This window comes from Ziziphus jujuba, chromosome 6 (genome assembly GCF_031755915.1).
Source record: "Ziziphus jujuba cultivar Dongzao chromosome 6, ASM3175591v1".
Lineage (NCBI taxonomy): Eukaryota > Viridiplantae > Streptophyta > Magnoliopsida > Rosales > Rhamnaceae > Ziziphus > Ziziphus jujuba.
Genome location: NC_083384.1, coordinates 29,287,393 through 29,311,707, shown reverse-complemented (window position 1 = coordinate 29,311,707; position 24,315 = coordinate 29,287,393). Strand labels below are relative to the sequence as shown.

At 35.8% G+C, this 24,315-nt stretch overlaps 2 protein-coding genes and 1 long non-coding RNA gene across 3 annotated transcripts; all 3 read left to right on the top strand.

Moving 5' to 3' along the window:
* The first annotated feature begins 227 nt into the window (after nucleotides 1-227).
* On the top strand, nucleotides 228-3,849 carry LOC112493437 (disease resistance protein Roq1-like). Its single transcript, XM_060817957.1, has 4 exons — nucleotides 228-703; nucleotides 1,020-2,145; nucleotides 2,309-2,629; nucleotides 2,725-3,849. The coding sequence occupies exons 1-4, from the start codon at nucleotides 228-230 to the stop codon at nucleotides 3,847-3,849; spliced, it is 3,048 nt and encodes a 1,015-aa protein (XP_060673940.1).
* A 4,619-nt stretch (nucleotides 3,850-8,468) lies between these two features.
* On the top strand, nucleotides 8,469-9,374 carry LOC107430145 (uncharacterized). Its single transcript, XR_007238700.2, has 4 exons — nucleotides 8,469-8,641; nucleotides 8,771-8,870; nucleotides 8,992-9,066; nucleotides 9,182-9,374. It is a non-coding gene; the product is annotated as an uncharacterized LOC107430145 (long non-coding RNA).
* Nucleotides 9,375-19,283: 9,909 nt separating this feature from the next.
* LOC125419073 (disease resistance protein RUN1-like) lies at nucleotides 19,284-22,338 on the top strand. The gene is made up of 4 exons (XM_060818218.1): nucleotides 19,284-19,761; nucleotides 19,939-20,304; nucleotides 20,386-21,441; nucleotides 21,526-22,338. Exons 2-4 carry the CDS (start codon nucleotides 19,972-19,974, stop codon nucleotides 22,168-22,170), a joined length of 2,034 nt encoding a protein of 677 aa, XP_060674201.1. The 5' UTR covers nucleotides 19,284-19,761; nucleotides 19,939-19,971; the 3' UTR covers nucleotides 22,171-22,338.
* Nucleotides 22,339-24,315: the final 1,977 nt, after the last annotated feature.

Sequence of the window (24,315 nt, the reverse complement as noted above, 5' to 3'; positions counted from 1 at the left end):
GGTCTCTCTTGCTAATGCCAAGCTTAATTAATTGTGGATATGCAGCAAAGGGTAACTATTTTTGTGATAACTTTTATTAATTTTCTCCACCATTCTTCACTGAGAAGAGAGTTTCGATTGTCATCTCTGAGTGTATATTAATAGACAAGAAAGCAAGCTAGTAAAACTCGAATTTTCCCATCGATATTTTCCTTTTACTTGTAGATTTGCAGCTGTTTATAGCAAGCATGTCTTCTTCTTCTCTTTCTGTTGAAGAAAAACACGATGTGTTTCTCAGTTTCAGAGGTGAGGATACACGCAACACATTCGCTAGCTATCTTTATGCAGCTTTATCGGCAAACCACATCTTAACTTTCATGGATCATGAGCTTGAGAGAGGGGATGAAATTTCACCAACACTAAGCCGAGCCATCAAAGAATCCAAGATTTCGGTGATCATCTTCTCGGAAAACTATGCTTCATCCACATGGTGTTTGGATGAACTTGTGCATATACTTGAATACAAGAAAACAAAAGGCCTGATTCTTATTCCAATCTTTTATGGCATAGATCCATCTGTTGTACGAAAACAGGAAGGGAGTTACAAAGTTGCATTTGATTCACATGAAAAATGTTTCAAGGATAGAATGGAGAAGGTGAATCAATGGAGATCTGCTTTAACAGAAGCATCCCATCTATGTGGTTTGGATTCAAAGGATTTCAGGTAACTTTGTATTCTACAATATTAACTACATTTCTCTAAATGAATGAGAGAATGAGAGAAAATTGACAGATTCCATTTTAAAATGATGAAATATATTAAAATAATATAATAATAATGAAATGCATTCAATAAAAAAACATTATTTTCATTTTAAGTTGGCAAGAACCATAGTGGGAATTAGTTGTGTAATTCGAATAAGTAAATAAATCTATTACTAAAGTTACGCTCCATTCCCTTTTTCACATATGACACTTCATATGAATATAAATCAGTTCTATTTTTCTAACAATTATATATTTTTCAAGCATTTTTGCAGGCCTGAAAATAAGTTAGTTCAAAAAATTGTTGAAGACATTTCATTAAAATTGTCTAAATATCTATCATTGGATGAGAATATCAAGGGACAGCTCATTGGAATTGAAAAGCATATCAAAGAAATTGAATCGCTATTATCCAATAGCACAAAAGCTGTTTGCATCATAGGTATTTGGGGCATGGGAGGTATTGGTAAGACCACCCTTGCTAGATATTTATTTCATAATTTATCATCTTCTAATAATTTTGAAGCTTGCTGTTTTCTTTGGAATGTTAGAGAAGAATATGGAAGATTCGGATTAGATCATTTGAGAAGGAAACTTGTATCTAATTTATTAAATGTTGAAGGTACTGTAAAGGATACCTTAGGTGTAGCATCACCTTTTAACCTTTACAGAATTCGACGTAAGAAGGTACTGGTTGTTTTGGATGACGTGGATAGTTCAATCCAATTAGATGCTTTAATTGAAGGATATCGCCAACTTTCATGTGGAAGTAGAATCATTGTTACAACTAGAAATAAGCAAGTGCTTGTAAAAGAAGCAGACTATATTTATAAGGTTGGGAGGTTAAATCACATCGAATCTCTTAAGCTCTTCCATTTGCATGCTTTTAGTAAAAATTCTACAGCAGTGGATGACAAAATGGTGTTGGAAGTGATAAATTATGCAAATGGCAATCCATTAGCTCTGAAGGTCTTGAGTTCCTTCCTTTGCTCTAGAAGTAAAAATGATTGGGAAAGTGCATTGAAGAAGTTGGAAAGATTTCCAAACCTGGAAATTCAAGATGTGTTGAGAATCAGTTATGAAGGACTAGATGATAAACGGATCAAGGGTACATTTCTTGACATTGCTTGCTTATTTGATTCATCTTTTACAAGAGACCATGCAGAAAGCATATTAGATGATGGTAATTCGTCTATAAAAATAGAAATAAGTGTTCTCATTGAGAAGTGTTTAATTGAAGATATTGGAAGTCACATGTACAGGAACAACGAGCTACTATATGTGCACGATTTGCTGCACCAAATGGGTCGGGCAATTGTACGTGATGAAGATAAAGAACCTGGTAATCGTAGTAGGTTGTGCGATGCCATGGAAATCTGCGAGGTATTGGAAAATAATACGGTAAGTATAATGCATTATTGATTTCTACTAAAATTGTTTGATTAATGATCTTCTTGCAAAACCATTTCAAACAAACAAAATTATATCCATGCCAACTAGTTCTAAATAAATTTCCCTTAACTGTATCCTTATATATAACATTGACGTTCATCTTAAATGCCAGGGGACCAAAGCAGTTGAAGTCATTTCATTCAACATGTTTGATACTAAAAAAAATGTGGAAGTGTGTCATGAAGCCTTCTCAAATATGCGCAACCTACGAATTCTCAAAATTTATCATAGGGATGATGCTTGTATTAGTAACAAGTTCAAACTGTCCATTCCTCAAGACCTTGATTCTTATCTTTCTAATAAGCTAAGGTCTTTTCAGTGGGACCTTTACCCTTTGAAATCATTGCCATCAAACTTTATTCCTGAGAATCTTGTTGAACTTGTACTTCGTGGCAGCCACGTTGAAAAGCTTTGGAATAACCGTAAAATTCAGGTAGTATGCTTAATTTGCTTATATTGTATTAGATTTAAAGTGCATGCATATATGAATGAAGTAATAATTAACCACTTATCTTCTTCATTTTACAGAATCTTCCGTTCTTAAGAAGGATTGATCTTAGTTATTCCAAGTTCCTTAGTCAACTACCCGATTTGTCGCAGGCTCCAAATTTGGAGAGTATAAATCTTGAAGGCTGTACAAGCTTGGTTCAGGTTCTTTTATCTCTTCAAAATCTTGACAAGCTTACTTATCTAAATTTGAATGGCTGCTCCAAACTCCGAGATCTTCAAGATATATCAAAGAGAACAGAGGGGTGTTTGGATATTGTCAGGTTTGGAGGCATTAAGAATGTTTTGAATAATTTCACATATCTCAAAAGTTGCATCCAAAGTTTTACAGGCAATTTATGTCTCTACTCATCTCAGACTCACATTTCTCAAAAGTTTGCACCCAATTTAAGATATTTAATTTTGCGTGGGACAGCAATAGAAACAGTGCCCCCATCAATTGGGTATCTCACGGGTCTTGTTGAGTTGGATATGGAGCATTGCAAAAGACTTAAAAGTCTTCCGACAAGCATTTGTCATTTGAAATCTCTTGAGACACTGTATCTGTGTGGTTGTGAGAAACTGAAAACGTTTCCAGAAATCTTGGAGCCTATGGAACACTTGATAGATATTTGGTTAGATTACTCGGGCATTAAAGAGTTGCCAGAGTCAATTGAAAATATAGTGTCACTTAGAAGATTATATATGCAACATTGCGGGGACTTACAGTTTCTCCCTGACAACCTATGTAAATTAAGGAACCTTAAGATTATATGGCTCGACAATTGTTCAAAATTTCAAAAATTGCCTTCCCTTCCATCTTCTTTGCTCGAATTGTCATTACGCTATTGTGAGAGATTGAAATCTTTACCAGAGATTCCATCACAGTGTTTGAGTTTGAAAGCAAAAGGCTGCACGTCACTGGAGAACATTTCAAATTTGAGGGCTCCACTATTACACGATCTAGATATCATTCGACATAGAGATTTTCTTGATTATATTGACTTTTACGGATGTGAAAAATTGGATCAGAATACACGCAATTCCATGCTAGCTGATCACGCAGTAATTAAAATTTTGTCTCGTCTTATATTTGTAAACACTGTATGTATATTTATTTTTCTTTCCTTTGCTGAGATGATTGATAATTTTGAGCAAGTTGATTAATATCCCACGTGTTCATGGAACAGGACCCAAGTGTTATTCTTCCAAGTGTTCAAGTTTTTCGATACCCGGGAGATGAAATCCCAAAGTGGTTCGGCTATCAAACTTGTGGGAGTTCATTCAATGATATTATGCTTCCTCGATATTGGAACAACGACGACTTCTTGGGTTTTGCTTTCTGCAAAGTTATTCGTCAGAATAAAATTGACAAAAATATGTCCTTTGCTTTTAAGTGTGAGCTGAATTTCAAAACCATCGATGATGATCGCCTTTACAGATATCATGATTATATTGGGATATTGTTGGGAGAAAAGGCTTTTAGTTCGGATCACGTGGTCCTATGGTATGTAGCCAAATCGACATTGCGATCTTCAAAATGGAATATGAAATCTTGTAAAGATTTGGATAGACTAAATTGGCCCTCGACTTGTAGCACTGAGGCCTCCTTCCATATCTTGCCCTGTGTCAACAACAATGGAAATGAGTATTACGAGATTAAGAAGTTTGGGGTTCAGTTTGTATACAAAGAAGACATAGAGAGATGTGATGCAGAAACTGAAAGAAAGAATAAGAGACGCTTCTATGAATGTTGTGAATCAAGTGGAAGCGAAGCTGTTGGCTCTTATGATGAGGAAGAAGATGATGATGAATCACAATCTAAGAAACTCAAGGTTATCTGACTGTCTAGAAGATGCACAGCAATTGGATGTTGACGAACCGAAAAAACAGAACAATTCCTTGCTACAACTTTGACACATGCTTTGAAGATAATTATGAAATCATTGTTCGCTATGATGGATAAGGAATAGGAAAATCAATGCGTATTCCGTGTCTGCTAAGGTAAGTTGGTTTAAACTTTTTTCTTTTTTTTTTTTTTTTTTTGGCAAATTAATTTGTAGGAGTTAATATACTCTGTTTACAACATGGGATTTAGTAGTTTTTTAGTTGCATTAATATATAAACTAATAAGTTTACAAATAGTAAGGTAATTTCTAAAGGAAAATTTTGTCTTTTGTTCAAAATGATATACACAGAGAAAATAAAAATATTTGTTATAAAAAGTATTTTAATGGATTTCTCATGTATATATTGGTGAACTTTGTTATCACCATTTGCGTGTCCCTTTTACTTTCAGGCGTTGAAGAATATGTGTGTGAGCTATGCAGACACCACGCCACCTACCTTCAAATGAATCGTACGGTACCTTGGAGATGTTCTCTCTTCGTAGTCTTTCTTCTTATTTTGGCATTGCAGTACTTGTTTTTATGGTATCAATATGAATTTTTTAATAACTATATGAGCCATTTTACATGCATTTGCAGAGAAAATTAAATTAAATAAAGGATATATTACCGAAGAATTATGATTCTTAGTTGTTTATGATGCATTTTATGGGTAAATCCATCCTTACATCTAGTTGGACATTCTTAACTTTCTGAGTATAATATTTATCTATTTGATTTAATTTCTTAGTTGTAATTATTTTCTACCAAAGTGTTTGATAAAGTATATTTTTAATACATGGTTGATCATTTTTGTGTTTTTGAATTGTACTTTGCCATAATGTATACTCTTTCCATCGGTTGCTAAACATATAATCAGCATATATATTTGGTTTTGAATTGGGTAATGTCAATATGCCAAAATATGTCGATTTTATGATTAATTGCATCTAGTATTCAAGTATTTGAAATATTGGCTTGATTACTAGCAAGAAGTTAAACACCCAAATATGATATATGGGTCAGCTTGGAGCTGTTTTCTCTTCTAAGATGAACTTCGCCTAATTATTCGCTCAGGGTTTCATCAAATTTCTTTCTACATGAGCAGTACTACCATTAAGTTAATACATGGACAGCATTGTAACATCAAGCTAAACACTTGGGAGCCTTAGATTTTTCTTGATAAAATATGGTGTGGGACTTTATATATAGTGACTCAATTCACTTTAACTGATTTTGTTAAAATGATTGTGAAATTGCTCAATGTGGATTGTATATATTTCTTTTTGATGGAAATAGATTGTAATATTTAGTGAGCAAGTTTTATAGGTTCATTGTCAAGTTATGGTGATGTGTAAAATTAAAAGTGTAAGGATTCTACTTCATATAGAAGTGGCAGTGATGCAGTGATTAAGACTACCCCCGGATAAGTTAAGCTGTATCTCTTCCAATAATTTTTGAAACTACAAGTACTGAATAAGCAGCAATGGAAATTTTTACCTCATTCTTTTTGAATTCTGATTCATATTTTTATATATGACCTGTTTTAGTACTGGTTTGCTTACGGGTCTCCAACAAAGCTTTTCTTGTAGTTAATCTATATGCTTCTATCATTGTCTGTAAAATACATAAATTGGGCAGTCTTCGCCAAATTCTTGAGGTTAATTAGTAAGTACAATGAGTGTAAACTCTACAAGTGCTTTTCTATATAATAAAAATAGGAGAGACAAGAAAATAATATTTAAGGGAATTAATAATTGAGACTTTATTAATTTATAATTAAAGCCATATTATAGGATTACAAAATATTTGGTTGTCTTTCAAGTCTTGTTTGATTAGATGTGGCTTCTTGCGAAAGACTTAAAAAAGTCTTCTGAGCTGCATTTGTAATTTGAAGTCTCTTGAATCAGTGGATATATGGGCCTGGGAAAATGGACCTATGGGCTTTTCCAACTTCCAAAAATCCATTCCTTCAAGTAGAAGTACCGGATTGGATTTTCATTGACAAAACACAAGACCATTACTGCAAGGATCTGCCAAAAATGCCTTCAGATTCTTCAAATCCTGCATGTCATAGATGTTATAAGCTTGGATATCCAGCATTTAAGTTGGTTTCCTTCTCAGGAATTACAGAAATCCTCCCTAATGGACAGAATTCAGATCATCAAAACTCCGCAAAAATATTTCTATAGTCTAAAACTGAATTTTCTTATCCGATATCACTTTTTTTCTTTTTTCTTTTTTGGAGGTAAAAATGATCCAATATGACCTTGTAAAAGAAAAAGGACTTTTTTTTTTTTTTTTTTAATGGTTGACTAAGAAATTAAACTTGACGGCAATTGTCTAAATTAAAATAGATCCAAATAATCAGTAATTTTTTAGTCATGGAAAGATCATATGAGAATAGAAAGAGACATGTGGCTCAAACCACATCATATGTCTCATTCGTCATCAAGATCTATCTTACTAATATTCTTTATTCAACGCACAAATTTCGGTCTCTAATTACTTATTACTTTAATATCAGGGCCCTTGATTTGTAAGTTTGAATTGAATGATGAACTTTGATCAAAGTCTTTAACTATAATTCATTCCCTAAAGTCAAATAATAGACCTGTTTTGAGTACTTGAGCTTTAAAAAAAAGGAAAAAAAAAAAAAAAAAGAAAACCAAAACAAAAACAAACAAAAAAAGCAAAAAATAAAAAGTAAAATAAAAACAGCTTATAGATTTTCTTTTAAGTTTGTCTGTGGTTCCTTGTTGCTACTAGGTTTGATATGTATATAAACGTTGATATAATGCATTATAAGAAACAGAATATGTCACTTAACCCATGTGAAATGCCCCCTTGTGATATAAAGCATACCCACGATCCTTCAACAATGCAAAGCAGCAATGACCATTACCTATTAAACCTACGTGTTTGACTTCCACTGCTCCGCCTTTAGATCCAACATGACACTCCCTTGTGAACTTTCACCTTCTCTTTCGTCCCCTAATCTTGGATTACTCGTGTTCTTTTTTCATTGAACGAAGATATACTCACTTTTCTATAGGCTAGGAAGTTCACAGTTCTTCCCAAAGGAGAATTAAAAATTTTATGTGTGCAAGCAAGTTTCTCAGTAAGAGCACATTTGAATATGCATGTGGTCCTATAAGCACATTTCTCTTTCAAGTTTGAAATCCTTGTTTGTCAAAATAAAAAAAAAAAAGAAAAAAAGTTTGAAATCCTTTGGGGAAAGAAAATATATAATTTTTTCCTTCTTTTTTTTTTTTTTTTGGGGGGGGGGGGGGGGTGGGGGAATTTTCTTTTGTTTTCATTGTTATGCAATCAAACAAAGTTATATGATATGCGAATATTTGTTTTTTTAGGAAAATAAGTTGGGGTGATATTGTAACCAAAATCGAAAGAGTCATTCTTTTTCAGGTTTAAAATTTCTCCTCCCACAATTTTACATGACCAAAATTTCTCCCCCACTATATCTTCTATTTACACTGTTTAAAAAAGAATTTTACTGTAAACATCTATCTACAATTTACTTAATTTATGAAATACCCTAAATCCATAAACTAGTTTAAAACTAAAAACCACACGATTTTTATTATTCCAACCAACATTTGTAATATTCCGATGAGTACAACAGAACATTATAGAGGTTGTTTAGAGGAATCATTTAAGGTGTTGTATTAAATAATGTATTGTAGAATAGTTCTTTTAAATAATCTTATGCAGAGTTAAAATTGTAAATAAACAGTTGGAGTGGGACAAGGAATTGCGGCGGTACAAAAAGAACAGCACGTCCAAAATGCGTACGCAAATGGTCGTTTGACGCAGGCCCAGAATTATAAAAGCACCATGGTGGCCCAACCCAACCCAACCCAATTGACTAAGGGGAATGTACCAGCCCTGCTGCTAGTGTGGCGGGGGTGGCGGGTGTGGGTGTTATGCTGCAGAAACATACATCAATCGAAGTTGAAGGTCGAAGGTCCAATAAAAAGCACTGCGTTTGAAATGGCTGAAGAATCTACGACTACGCGTCCTATCAGGCTTATGAATTTTGTTTCCAGGACCAGGTAATAATTCCCTCTCTATCTTCTTATATTATTACTATTATCATTATTTTTGAAACATTTAGGAACCCTAGAATGTTTGACTATATTAAAAAAATAATAATAAAGCATGTAATTTTTTATTGTTGAAAGCAAAATCGAAAATGGTTTGGAGCAGTTGGATGAAGCAAAGAGAACAAGGAGTGAGCGTGTGGAAGATGGCACTGCTTAGAGGGACAGACCCCTTTACGAGGTTTATTTCTGTCGCTTTCTCTCTCTACTTTCTGCTCTCTCTCCCAATATTCAGTTGTTGAATTTTGTACTTGTTTTGGGTAAACACTCACTTCATTTTTCCTACTCAAAACCAACCGCAGATCTTAAAGGAAAATAAAGACAAGCGGGATGCTGAGTCAAGCGGGATGCTGAGTTTAACGAACGCTTCAAGCACAGTCTGTTTTATTTCCACTTGCCTCCTTTTTTTTTTTTTTTAATTAATTAATTATTTATTTATATTAATCTCTCCCTCCCTGTCCCCAAATTAATATTCCACTATAACACTTACAGGACCCCCCCAAATCTCTCGACGAAGATGAGACTGAGTTTCTTGACAAGTTAGAGCTGGTAAGTCTCATGTAATTGTATTCATTGATAAAACCAACACCATTACTGCAAGGATCAGGGCCCTTGATTAGTAAGTTTGAATTGATTATGAACTTTGATCAAAGTTTTTAAGTATAATTAATTCCCTAAAGTCAAATAGTAGAGCTGTTTTGAGTACTTGAGCTTAAAAAAAAAAAAAAACAAAACAAACAATAAAAAGAAAAATAAAATAAAATATAAACAGCTTATAGATTTTCTTTTAAGTTTATTGTCTAATTAATATTCTGTCGGTATCCTGAATTGAGCTTAACTTCACAAAAGGTTCAAATTGTAAAGTAAGAGGACTACTTAGGAGAGGAAATATCAGTTGAGTTACTGATTCAACTAGGTGATTTTAAAAGTTTTTAGTGGGTTTATTTAAAGAAACATCAACTTTCTTTCTGGTTTTTCTCCTTGGGTTCAGAATCAACTGCTAAACCTCTACTTTAGAACACATCAACCAAGTGTAATCATTGAAGACATACTATACGAAGGACTTTTAGAGGGTGGTTTTCAACAACTAAATCATTCCACCACTGTAAATTTTGAGCCAATTTTCCCTTAAAATAATGTTAATCTTGAAGCACAAAAACTTCTGAGAAAAAGCAGTATTCAAATGCACCCCAAAGAAATCGTGTCTTACATATACTAGAAAAATAAGGATATGCAAGCATATATCCATAACCCATGTGCAAAAAACAAACAAACAAGCACAACAAAATCACAAACAATAAAAAAAAGAAAAAAGAAAAAAAAGTACTTTATATTGTATATATCTCAAGAACCTTAACTACTAGAGCTCTCTTAAAAATATATTTACAAAAATTGGTTCATCGTTTAATTTACAAATTCAACAAATTTTTTTTGCAGTTTTAAATGACTCATGATGGTCTATCCATCTCTACAACTTCAGGGCACTCCATGATACTCTCTAGAGATGGTTTCCAACCTTCAGCTTTCTCTCTGCTTCTCTCAATCTTCTCCAAAACATCTTCTGAACTCTTCCCTCCTTTGTTCTTGAGCTGAAGCATCAACCACTCTAGCTCTTCTTTTGTCACAACAATCTTAACTCTCATGCTGTTTTTTTCCCAAACTGCTTTTCTTCGCAAACCAACTTCCTCTTTCCTTTCTTATTGTTCTTGCTGATTCTGCTTCCTTTTCATTTCCTCTGTTTTCTGACTCTGTTTCCATGTTTCCATGCATTTCCTCTGTTCTCTCTTCCTTTTGTCTTTCATCTTATTTTGGCATTGGATTACTTGTTTTTCGTGACATCAATATGAATTTCTTTGATAACTTCTGTTTAACCCTTTTACAAATATTAATTTGCAGAGAAAATTAGATAAAATTAAGAATCTGTTTGTGTGCTATGCAGACACCAAAACAGTTGTTTTCGAATGAATGGAGAGATGATAATTTTGACATGAACTGGGCAGCCTTGACACATTAATTTTGTTTACATGTTTTTTATGTAAAATACACTTGTTTTTTTCTGATCATCGCATTGGAATGCCTTGTTTTTGGGATCCAACAAAGCTTTTGTTGGAGTTGATTTATGTGCTTGTCCGCAAAATACGTGAACTGCAAAATATTGGCATTCCTATTTGTGAAGAACTAATCCTTAAAGAGTTGAGGAATTGAGAAATTCTATCATGCTTCAGCTTCAGATAGTCGAACCTGTGCTCGAAGTGAAAAACAGATTAGGACAAAACGACAACATTTTTGTAGCCAGCTTATAAAGTTTAAGAGGGACAACGACGTTTTGGTATTAAGCAGTTTTAACAGATTAACTAAGCAGTTCTAACAGATTAACTAAGTCACGTGTGAGACATGCACGGTTGTTAATATTGTTATGGGAAAGATTAAAAGCAATTGGTCCACGTCAACAAGTTCTTCCACGTCAGTTGGAAAACGGTTATATAAGCAGTCTTCGTCTTCTTCTTCGTGGTGTCGAATTTCAGAGTTGCAGAACATAGAAATTGAGTTGGTTTTCAGAGTTAGAGAAAGAAAGTTTGAATCTTTCTTCGTTATATCAATTCTGTGAGGTGAAAGCATTATATGTAAGCTGAGTGAGGGTGTAAAAGGGCTACGGGTTGGTTTGGGTGATTTCTGTGTGATTCGCCATTGAAGGTTTTGTTAAGCTCTTGATTTCCTCGTTCAGTAATAAAAGCAGAAGCTCAGAACCTGAGCAGGAGGACGTAGGCAATTCTTTTGGCCGAACCTCGTTAAAATTGTTTTGTGTTCATTACTGTCTTTCATTCTTGTTTGTCTGAATCCACAACACTATTCTAAGCTGTGTAAATATCTGTCTATAGTAAGTAACAAGTACAAGCTATCCAAGTGTTTTTTTCCATATAAAGTTTGAACATATTTTCACTAGTACTTGACAGCTAGATTCAAATCTAGAAAAATGACAATTTGTTTCATGTGTTCCTTCCTGTTTCTTCTGTGTCCTACAAGTAACCAGTTTCCTATGCAAAGAATGCCTCAGATTAAACAGACCTTTAATAAAAACCAACTTTATGAATTCAAGATTGCAGAAGGACCTCAATTTCTTCATAATTTGTTTGTTAAACAAGCCCATTAAGCAGAAATCACTTCCAACCTGAACTTGAGATCATCAAAATTCTGCACAGCCATTTCTATGATCAAAATCTGATTTTTCAATTAAAGATTTTACATATATATTTGAGTAATGGAGAAAGTGCATGAAATAGAAGGAAACACAGGTGACAATGACACACCACATCCATCAACACGATCATGCTAACATAAAATTATTAATTACCACTTGCCACTGTGTGTAATAGCTAGCCTACATAATCTGGGTCATTTCTTAGGAGTTTAAAATTTTCAAGCTGATGATAAGTTAATATGGTATCAAAAACTAGTTGTCTAGAGAGCGTTCTACTTCGATCCTAATAGAACTTATATAAAAAGTTCAAATCTTACAAAAATAATGAGATAATAACTTAAACAGCTCATCATTTTGAGTTGCTTTTTCTTCGGTCTCTTGAGGAGTCGTTCAATTAGGTGGAATATAGGAGAGATTTTAGTGAACTTATACAATTAGTACCATCCACTTCCTTTCTACTACTTCCAAAATACTCCGCCATTCTCAATCTCTGAAAAAGAAATACAGTGATCTTATTGACCTTTTTCAATATATATAAATTTAGATAATCTTAGCTTAAGCCGTGTACTTTAGGTCCACAATAGCAAAAGGGAAAAAGGAAGAGAATCTTTTGCAAAAAGTCAAAATGAGTTAGAAAATAAGGGGAAAAGTTGGTGTTAGAGTTAGTGACCCGAATTCTTGTTGACCCGACCCGAAAAGCTCGCGGTGCGACCCATTTGGTGAAACTAATTTTGGAGAAAAATTTGGGGCTCTGTGGTGGAAGCGGAAGTCCCGGGCCGATATGCCCAAGACCGTAGCCCACCACTGAGCCCGATGGGGGTGCGGGAGCAGCGCCCCCGCGGTATGGACCTGTTCAATTTTAAGGTGTCTTCCGTACAATATATATTTTGATGCTTTTGGGGTTTTTCGGCTGTAATTGGGGTTTTAGGATATCGCGCAATTTTGCTCACCTTTGTACCAATTTTTCGATATTGGATTTGCTTCTCCCTGCCCGTGGTTTTTCCCGTCAAGGGTTTCCACATAAATTGTGTGTTTGTTCTTCGCTTTCTTTGTTTCCATTGCTATTTGTTTTTTCTCCCAATTCCGTAACAAGTGGTATCAGAGACGCGTCGATCTATTTGGGAATTTTTTTTTTTCCATCATGGTAACAAAGTTCGACATTGAGAAATTTGAGCGCAACATGAGTTTCTCCATGTGGTAAGTCAAGATGAAGGCGATTTTGACATAGAACGGTTTACACAAGGCGTTGGTTGGCAAGGAGCAGATGCCGTCTTCGTGGGATGCCGAAAAGAAAGCCGAGGTTGATGAGCGTGCCCTATCCACCATTCAGCTATGCTTGTCCAATGAAGTTTTGAGGGAGGTCCTTGATCAGAAGACAACAAAGGACTTATGGGACAAGTTGGAATCTTTGTACATCACAAAGAATCTCACAACGAAACTGATTGCGAAGCACCGTCTATACACCCTTTCTATGGTTGAAGGTACATCTATTAAAACACACATAGATGACTTTTCTACTATTTTGTTGGATCTGGCGAACATGGACATTAAATATGATGATGAAGATCAGGCCCTAATGCTACTGCGTTCCTTACCTCCGTCGTATAAAAATTTTAGGGAGACTTTGATTTACAGTAATAAAACCCCAAAATTGGAGGACGTGAAAGCTTCTTTGTATTCTAAGGAGTTGTTTGATAAGGAGTTGACCAGCAGTTCGGATAACAATAACTTTGGGAGTTCCGGAGGAGAGGGTTTGATTGTTAGAGGTAGAACATCATCTAGAGATCAAAATAACAATGGTGGTAGTCGGCCAAGATCGAAGTCAAGGTTCAGAAACCTTATTTGTCACTACTGTAAGAAAAAAGGGCACATCAAAACTGAATGTCGTAAACTTCAGAATAAAAATAATGAAAAGGGTAAGGAAAATGCCGAAGCCAGTGTCGCACATGAGGAAATTGAAGATGGAGATGTTTATTCAGTGACTGAGGATAGTTCGGGCAAGCAGGGATGGATTTTGGATTCAGCCTGTTCGTTTCACATCTGTCTCCACAGGGATTGGTTCTCTTCTTATGTTCCAGTGGATAAAGGTGTTGTGCTGATGGGAGATGATCATCCTTGCTGTGTCATCGGCATTGGAACTGTAAGGGTGAAGATGCATGATGGAATTATCAAAACACTATCTGAGGTACGTCACGTTCCAAATATGTCTAAAAATTTAATTTCTTTATCTGCTTTAGACAAGTCTGGTTGTTTTTTTTCTGGTGGAGGTGGAGTTTTGAGGGTTCTAAAGGGTTCTTTGGTGGTGATGAAAGCTAGCCTGGTTAGTACATGATACAGGCTACAGGGTTCTGTGGTAATGGGGTCGGCTGCTGTTTCAGTGTCCATGTCAAATTCGGATGTTACTCATTTGTGGCATATGAGATTGGGCCATATGAGTGAGAAAGGTTTGGCGATGTTGAGCAAACGGAGTTTGCTTGGTGATCGGAGTATCTCGAAGTTGGAGTTTTATGAACATTGTGTGTTTGGGAAGCAGAAGAGAGTTAGCTTCAGTACTGGAATTCACAAAACCAAAAGTACTCTAGACTACATTCATTCAGATCTTTGGGGACCCGCACGTACTGCTTCTAAGGGTGGTGGCAGATATATGTTGACCTTCATTGATGATTTCTCCAGGAAGGTCTGGGTATATTTTTTGAAGCACAAGAATGACGTATTTGCTATCTTCAAGCAATGGAAAGCTTTGGTAGAGAAGCAGACGGAAAGAAGGGTGAAGCGCTTTCGTACAGATAATGGATTGGAGTTCTGTGATGTGTTTTCAATGAGTTTTGTAGAAACAAAGGGATTGTTAGACATCTCACAGTTAGAGGAACTCCGCAGCAAAATGGTGTGGCTGAGCGGATGAACAGAACTCTTATGGAGAAAGTCCAATGCATGCTGTCGAATTCTGGGTTAGCACAGGACTTTTGGGCAGAAGCAGCTGCTACAGCTTGCTACTTGGTGAATCGTTCTCCATCGGCAGCAATCGATTGCAAGACTCCTGAAGAGGTATGGTCTGGAAAACCTGCTAATTATTTAGATTTGAAGGTGTTTGGATGCCCTGCCTATGTTCATGTTAATGATGGTAAGCTTGAGCCTATATCGAAGAAGGACATATTTCTTGGTTACCCGCAGGGTGTAAAAGGATACAGAGTTTGGCTTCCTGATCCAAAGTCATCTAAGGTTGTGATTAGCAGGGATGTTGTGTTTGATGAGATGGCAATGCTGCATCCGAAAAAGGAGCTCGTTGTTTCAGACAGTGTGCCAAAGCAGGTGGAGTTTAGAGTGGAGGAAGTAAGTACTTCACAGAATGGTTCAGTTTCAGGCCCATTTGAGACACCCACTCATGTGGAAGAAGAGAGAATTGAGGAGGTGCAGGAGCATTCGATTGCCAAGGATAGACCTCGCAGGGAGATCAAGAAGCCCTCTAGTTTAGCTGACTATGTCACTTTTGCTTATGTTGCAGCACAGGAGATCGAGAGTCCCAGTGATCCTTGCAACTATTATGAAGCCATTTCATGTGAGGATTCTGCAAAGTGGTTAATTGCTATGTAGGAAGAGGTGGAGTCGCTTCATAAGAACCACACTTGGGAGTTGGCATTACCTCCAGAGGGTAAGAAGATTGTGGGATGCAAGTGGGTCTACAAAAAGAAAGAAGGCATTCCTGGTGTTGAAGATGCGAGGTACAAAGCACGTTTAGTAGCGAAGGGGTATTCACAGGTACAGGGAGTTGATTTTAATGATATATTTTCCCCTGTCTTTAAACATACTTCTATTCGTGCTTTGTTAGCGCTAGTTGCTATGCATGATTTAGAGTTGGAGCAACTAGATGTGAAGACCGCTTTCTTGCATGGTGAGCTTGAGGAGACAATTTATATGCAGCAACCCGAAGGTTTCGAGGTTGAAGGAAAAGAGGATCATGTGTGTTTGTTGGAAAGGTCCTTGTATGGTTTGAAGCAATCCCCTCATCAGTGGTACAAGCGGTTTGATGGGTTTATGGTTAGCCATGGCTATTCTAGAAGCCAATATGATAGCTGTGTGTATTTTAGGAAGTTGGAAGATGGCTCATTTATCTATTTTTTGCTTTATGTTGATGATATGCTGATAGTGGCCAAGAAGAAATCCAATATCAACAGATTAAAAGCAGAATTGAGTGGTGAGTTTGAGATGAAAGATTTGGGAGCGGCAAAGAAGATTCTTGGGATGGAGATTGAGAGAGATAGATCTGCAGGTAAACTTTTCTTGACTCAAAGATCTTTTGTTGAGAAAGTTCTGGAGCGTTTTGGAATGAAGAACGCTAAACCTGTAAGTACTCCATTAGCTACTCATTTTAGATTGTCTGCTGATATGTCACCACAGTCGGATAGAGATATTGAGTATATGTCACATGTTCCTTATTCTAGTGCTGTTGGTAGTTTGATGTATGCTATGGTGTGTACCCGTCCTGACATTGCACATGCTGTTAGTGTTGTGAGTCGGTATATGGCTAATCCTGGCAAACAACACTGGCAAGCTATCAAGTGGATTCTAAGGTACTTGAGAGGCACTACTAACACTTGTTTAGAGTTTGGTGGAAGTAAGGAGGGTGTAAGTGGATATGTTGATGCAGATTTTGCTGGGGACCTTGATAGAAGGAGGTCCACTACTGGTTATGTATTTACTCTTGGAGATACTTCTATCAGTTGGAAGTCTGTTTTGCAAGCAACAGTTGCACTATCAACTACAGAAGCTGAATATATGGCTATAGCTGAAGTGGTGAAAGAAGCTATTTGGTTAAAGGCGTTGATAGGTGAGTTGAGCTCTGAGCAGGAGAGTACGATCATCAATTGTGATAGTCAGAGTGCTATCTATCTCACTAAGGATCAGATGTTTCATGAGAGGACAAAACATATAGATGTTCGGTATCATTTTGTATGTGACGTTATTGCTCGTGGAGATATTGTTGTCAGCAAGGTGAGTACTCATGATAATCCTGCTGACATGATGACCAAGGCACTTCCAGTAGCCAAGTTTGAGCATTGCTTGGACTTGGTTGGTGTTTGTTGTTGAGATTTGCCTTTAGGGGCTTTTGTGGAAGAGGATGGCAACTTTTATCGAAGATTGGAGTTTTGTATGTTTTTTTTTTTTCATTCCTTATATGGAATTCGTGTCAAGGTTGATATTGTTAGAGTTAGTGACCCGAATTCTTGTTGACCCGACCCGAAAAGCTCGCGGTGTGACTCATTTGGTGAAACTAATTTTGGAGAAAAATTTGGGGCTCTGTGGTGGAAGCGGAGGTCTCGGACCGATAGGCCCGAGACCGTAGCCCACCACTGAGCCCGACGGGGGTGCAGAAGCAGCGCCCCCGCGGTACGGACCTGTTCAATTTTAAGGTGTCTTCCGTACAATATATATTTTGATGCTTTTGGGGTTTTTTGGCTGTAATTGGAGTTTTAGGATATCGCGCAATTTTGCTCACCTTTGTACCAATTTTTCGATATTGGATTTGCTTCTCCCTGCCCGGTGGTTTTTCCCGTCAAGGGTTTCCACGTAAATTGTGTGTTTGTTCTTCGCTTTCTTTGTTTCCGTTGCTATTTGTTTTTTCTCCCAATTCCGTAACAGTTGGTATAACACCACCATCCTCTCCTCCCCCCCCCGGGTCTGGTTGTCGGAGCTTAATTTCCAGGTGCAAGAATAACCAAGTCATTAAAGCAGTAAAAGTTTGTCTACTAGCTAATGCTAAATCTAAGGGTAAGCTTAACTATATTTTCTCTGATTGATCTAGCTAGTTTATAGTAAAGTGTAACTATTTTCTAATTAACTCTATCTCTGCCCTTCTTCACTGAAGAGAGAGTTTCTAATTAAGGTTTAATTTTCCAATGAATATTTTTCTTTAACTTGTGGCTGGTTATACAAAGCATGGCTTCTTCTTCTCTTTCTTTTCAAGAAAAGTACGATGTTTTTCTCAATTTCAGAGGTGAGGACACACACAATACATTCACTAGCTATCTTTATGCAGCTCTATCAGCAAAGCACATCTCAACTTTCATGGATCATGAGCTCGAGAGAGGGGATAAAATTTCACCAACACTTAGCAAAGCCATCGAAGAATCCAAGATTTCGGTGATTATTTTCTCTTAAAACTACGCTTCGTCCACATGGTGTTTGGATGAACTTGTGCAAATCCTTGAATGCAAGAAAACAAGAGAACAGATTGTTATTCCAATCTTTTACTGCATAGATCCATCAGTTGTACGAAAGCAGTCGGGGAGTTATGGAGTTTCACTTGCTGACCTTGAAGAACGTTTCAGAGACAGAATGGAGAAGGTGCATCAGTGGAAGGCTGCTTTGACAGAAGCGTCTAATCTTTCTGGGTTGGATTCAAAGGAATTCAGGTAACTTCTCTATTCTAAGATCGTTTAACTAAATTTCTCTAAATGAATGAAAAAATAAGAGAAAATTGATAATTCCATTTTCAAATGATAAAGATATTAAAATATAATAAAATAATAATAAAATGCAGTCGATAAAAAAAATAAAACTACGTTTTCATTCTAAATAGGTAAGAACTGTAGTGAAAATATATAAATTGTGTAATTCAAATAATAAATAAATATTTTACTAATGTTGCTCCATTTGTTTTTTTCATCTAAGACACTTTATATAAATTAATGTATGTCAGTTCTATTTTTCTAATAATTATATTTTTTTGGATTATTTTGTAGGCCTGAAAACAAATTAGTTCAAAAAATTGTTGAAGACATTTCAAAGAAATTGTTTAGATATCCTTCATCAAATGTGCATATGAATGGGCAACACATTGGAATTGAAAAAAAGATTTAGGAAATTGAATCAAAATTATGCATCAGCACAAAAGATGTTCGCATTATAGGTGTTTGGGGCATGGCAGGTATTGGCAAGACAACCCTTGCTAGTGCTGTATTTCAAAGATTGTCATATTTTCAATTTGAAAGTTGTTGCTTTCTTTGGAATGTTAGGGAAGAATATTTATGGGCGAAATTATATGAGAAAGAAACTTCTATCTGACTTATTAAGGGATGAATCTATTTTGAGTATGGATACCCCATTTGTAGGATCATCTTTTATTCATGGCAAACTCTGCCGCTTAAAAGTGCTCATTGTTCTAGATGATGTAGATAGTTCAAAGCAGTTAGATGATATAGTTGGACCATATGATCGCTTCGCATCTGGGAGTAAAATCGACCACTTTGCACCTGGGAGTATAATCATTGTCACAACTAAAAACAAGCAAGTGCTAATTGAAAAAGAAGCTGATGATATTTACAAGCTTGCAGGGTTAAATCATAAAGAATCTTTAGAGCTGTTCAATTTGCATGCTTTTGGAAAAAGTTCTCCTTCAAAAGATGATGAAATGCTGGTAAACCATGCGACACGCTACGCTGATGGACATCCATTGGCTTTTAAAGTGTTGGGTTCTTTCCTTCACTCCAAAAGCATAGATGAATGGGAAAGTGCATTAAATAAATTGAAAATCATTCCCAACAAGGACATCCTAGATGTGCTTAGAATCAGTTATGAGGGATTAGATAAAGGGGAGCAAAATCTATTTCGTGACATTGCATGTCTAATTAATCAGTCTTTTACTAGAGAAGATGCAGAAAAGATGTTAGATGCAGGTGACTCCTTTGTGAAAATTGGACTAACTGTTCTTATTGAAAAATCTTTAATTGAAAGTTGTGAAAACAACGAGCTCTGGATGCATGATTTACTGCGGTAAGTGGGTCAGACAATTGTTCGTGACGAACACAGAGAACCTGGTAAACGTAGTCGAGTGTGGGATGTTAATGATGTTTGCCATGTCTTGGAAAGAAATACGGTAAGTGCTACTGCACTATTGATTTCTTTTAAAAATGACTGATATCTTCTTATAAAAGAAACCTTAAATGCAAAATCATTTCCAAGAAACAAAATTATCAGGTTACATAAGAGTTCTTAGTAGATATCCTTAATTATATGGTATTCTTATCTATGTTGGTGTTCATTTGACTGTCAGGGTACCGCAGGTGTTGAAGGCATCTCATTCAACATGTCTAAAATTAGTAGAGATATAAAAGTGTGCCGTGCAGCCTTCTCAGAGATATATAATCTACGAATTCTCAAAATTTATTGTGAAAAGAAGTTCAAACTGTACCTTCCCCAAGGTCTTGGTTCTCGTCTTTCTGACAATATTCATAACAAGAAGTTCAAACTTTACCTTCCTCAAGGTCTTGGCTCTTATCTTTCTGATAAGCTATCATATCTTCAGTGGGATTTATACCCTTTAAAATCTTTGCCATCAAAGTTTTCTCCTGAAAATCTAGTTGAACTGATACTGCATGGCAGCCATGTACAAAAACTTTGGAATCATCATGAAGTTAAGGTATGCTTAATATGTTCTACTGTAATATATATGAACTTGCATACTGATTAACTATAATCCCTTCTTCTCCTTTTGTTACAGTCTCTTCCAATGTTAAGGAGGATCGATCTTAGTTATTCCCAGTTGCTTACTGAACTACCAGATCTGTCACATTCTCCAAATCTGGAAAGTTTAAATCTTGAAGGCTGTAAAAGCTTGGTTCATGTGCTTTCATCTCTTCCAAATCTTGAGAAGCTTACTTATCTAAATTTGAATGGTTGCTCCAAACTCAGAGATCTTGATGATATATCAAAAAGTACACAGGGATACTTGGATGTTGCAAGGTTAGGAGGCATAAAGAATCTTTGGAAGAATTTCACATATCTCAAAAGTTGCATCCAAAGTTTTACAGGCAATTTATGTCTCTACTCATCTCAGGATCACATTTCCCAAAAGTTTGCACCCAATTTAAGATGTTTACTTTTATGTCACACAGCTATAGAGACAGTGCCACCATCAATTGGGGATCTCTCGGGTCTTGTGCAACTAAAATTGTCTTTTTGCAGAAAATTTAAAAGTCTTCCATCAAGCATTTATCATTTGAAATCTCTTGAATCATTAAATCTATGTGGTTGTGAGAAACTGAAAACGTTTCCAGAAATCTTAGAGCCCATGAAACGCTTAAGATTTCTTCAGTTATCTTACTCAGGGATTAAAGAGTTACCAGAGTCCATTGTAAATCTAGTATCCCTCATAAATTTAGATACAAGTGGTTGCAAGGATCTTGAGTTTCTCCCCAACGGTCTATGTAATTTAAGGAACCTTAAGGCGATAAGGCTTGGCTTCTGTTCAAAACTTCAAAAATTGCCTTCCCTTCCACCATCTTTGCATGTTTTGTATGTGAATAATTGTGAGAGACTGAAATATTTACCGGAGCTTCAATCGCTATGTAAGTTCTTGTCTGCAAGTGGCTGCACGTCACTGGAGAACATTTCAAACTGGAGTGCCGCCCCACTATTGGACCATCTGTCCGATATCTTTGTTTATACTGATTATATTGATTTTTACGGATGTGAAAAATTGGATAGGAATACACATAACACCATGATAGCTGATCGTGTAGTAATTCAAATTCTGGCTAGTATAAAATTTGGAAGTGTATGTATATCTGTTTCTCTTCGTTTGCTGAGATGGTTTATAATTTTTGAGCAAGTTGATTAATCTCCTATGTTCATGAAACAGGACACGCCTTATCATAACTTTTGCTATCCGGGAGATGAAATTCCAAAGTGGTTCAACCATCAGACTTGTGGGACTTCAATCAATAATATTATGCTTCCTCCATATTGGAATAATGACGACTTCTTGGCTTTGGCAATCTGCATTGTTTTTCATTGGAATAAAATTGACAAAAATAGAATGTTAATTACTAGTTGTACACTGAAGTTCAAAACCATCGACGATGGTAGTCTTTACAAATATCATAATTGTACTTTGTCCTCCATGTTTAACCAGTTTAGTTCAGATCACGTGCTCATATGGTATGTAAAAAGACAGTCTTCGGAATCTGGCCAAGAAATGGATGGACTAGATTGGCCCACTACTTGTAGTATTGAGGCTTCTTTCCATGTCTGTCTTGCTTATTATGAGCAGATTGGACGTTTCATTTCGAAGCTCAGCAACTTAGGAAGTGAGTATGGTGAGATTAAGAAGTTTGGGGTTCGGTTTGTATACAAACAAGACATGGAGAGATGTGATGCAGAAACTGAAAGAAAGAATAAGAGAAGCTTCAATGAATGTTGTGAATCAAGTGCAAGTGAAGCTGTTGGCTCTCTTAAGGAAGAAGACGATGATGAATCACATTCTAAGAAACCCAAGCGTATTTGACTGTTTTGTAGATACAGAGCAACTGGATATTGAGGAACCGAGAAAAACAGAACAATTATGTGCTACAACTTCAAGACATGCTTTGCTGCTACTTATGAAATCATTGTTGGCTCTGATGGATAAGGAATAAGCAAATCAAATCATATTCCGCCCATGCTAATGTAAGTCTATTTCAACTTTTCTTTTTTCCTTTTTTTCTTTTTTGCATATTAACTAAAAGGTGTTAATACACTCTATTTACAACATGCATTTTGTAGTATTTTAGTGGTAATTTATAAACTAATAAGTTAACAATTGTAAGGTAATTTCTAAAGGAAATTTTTTTGACACTCACCGAGGGGAAATAAAAATAGTTTGTTTTGAATAGTATTTTGATGGATTTTTCATGTATATATATTGGTGAATTTTGTAATCCTTTTTAGTTTCAGGCTTTGAAGAATAAATGTGTGAGCTATGCAGACATCACTGCACGTAGCTTCAAATGAATGGTGTTTGTAGAAGTTCTCTCTTCCTCTTGTCTTTCTTCTTATTTTGACATTGGATTACTTGTTTTTGTGGTATGAAAATGAATTTCTGTGACAACTTCTATGAGCCATTTTACATATATTTGCAGAGAAATTTTTTTAAAAAAATAATATATTAAAAAAATACTCTTTCTTTCGTGTCTTTGAAGTATCCAGTTTCCTATTGCAAAGAATGTTATTAAAAATATACATAATATATGAATATATATGTGGAATGAAGATACAAAAAAAAAATACAAAAAAAAAAGATCAAATAAAATAAATAAATAAAAAAGATTGGGAATCTGTATTTTTCTAGATTTGATCTGCTTGTTGAAATATTGGTCCGATCCCTGTGTGGTACCACAGTGTTCTTAAGACTATTCCCGTCCCATCGGTGCTGGTGTTTTCGACGGCAGTCTCCCAGAATACAACGAATTCGAAATCTCAGACAAAACACCATCTGAATTTCCCTCAAACTTTCAGAGTACCTGATCTTTACCACACTCACTAACCAAAATGTGCAGAAAACTAATTTTTCTCTTTTTCGTCTTTCCCTTTGATTCTCCCGTTGGGAATTATTATTCCAAAAACTTGTTTTTTACTAAAAATTCATCCATCAAGTCAAAACCCACGTTTGGAAAGTTAAAAGGCCACAAATAATGCACATAAAGGCCCATTAAAGTCCATTAATTCAAAATCATTCAAAATCAAAAAAACATTGCAAACGTTACAATCCCCCATGAATGATTTAACTACTATGTAAGACTCTACTGGTAAAGTTCTGCAGTTGGAACCTGCATAGGATAGGTAGATATTACTCTTTGAACGTTCCTTTATGAGACTATATCTTCTTTACTGACTAATGGCAGATGCGATATCTTTAAACCATTTCATCATTTGTGTAAATGACAACATAATTCACACAGAATTTTTCCTAGTACACTTCAGTTCTCACTGTTGTGTTCATTTTGGCCTTGAACACCTGCTTGGTTCTGCGAGAGTTTTTAGAGAATTGTACCCTTAATAATTCTCCTTTGAAGCGGCCACTCTTCTCTCTCACATAGGTGATTCCTTTTCCAATGTAATCAGCATCACTATGCAAAGATTACTATACACACACTTATAGGAATCATTAAAAGCATACTTTATGTTTAACCTCTTTCTATCACTGTTTCCTCACAGAAATAGGCAAAGGATTAACCCCCACAGTGAAACATACTAGTCTTTACAATTGTGTTGTCCTATTGAACCTGGATCTTGGGATCTCCAGTCAATTAGGTTGGGTTTCCGTCGTATCAACTTTACTCACGGGCTTTAATCACATTCCTCTCGATGATTTTTCAACTAATTCTCTATTTAATCCTTTGGTTAGCGGATCCGCAATGTTATCTTTTGACTTTACATAGTTTATCGAGATAACTCCAGTTGAGATTAGTTGTCTAATAGAATTATGTCTACGATGAATATATCTAGACTTTCCATTATACATAATATTTTGCGCCCTGCCAATAGCAGATTAACTATCGCAATGTATACTTATTGCTGGCATAGGTTTAGGCCACCTTGGAATGTCTTCCAAAAATTGGCGTAGCCATTCGGCATCTTCACCACATTTATCTAATGCGATGAACTCAGATTC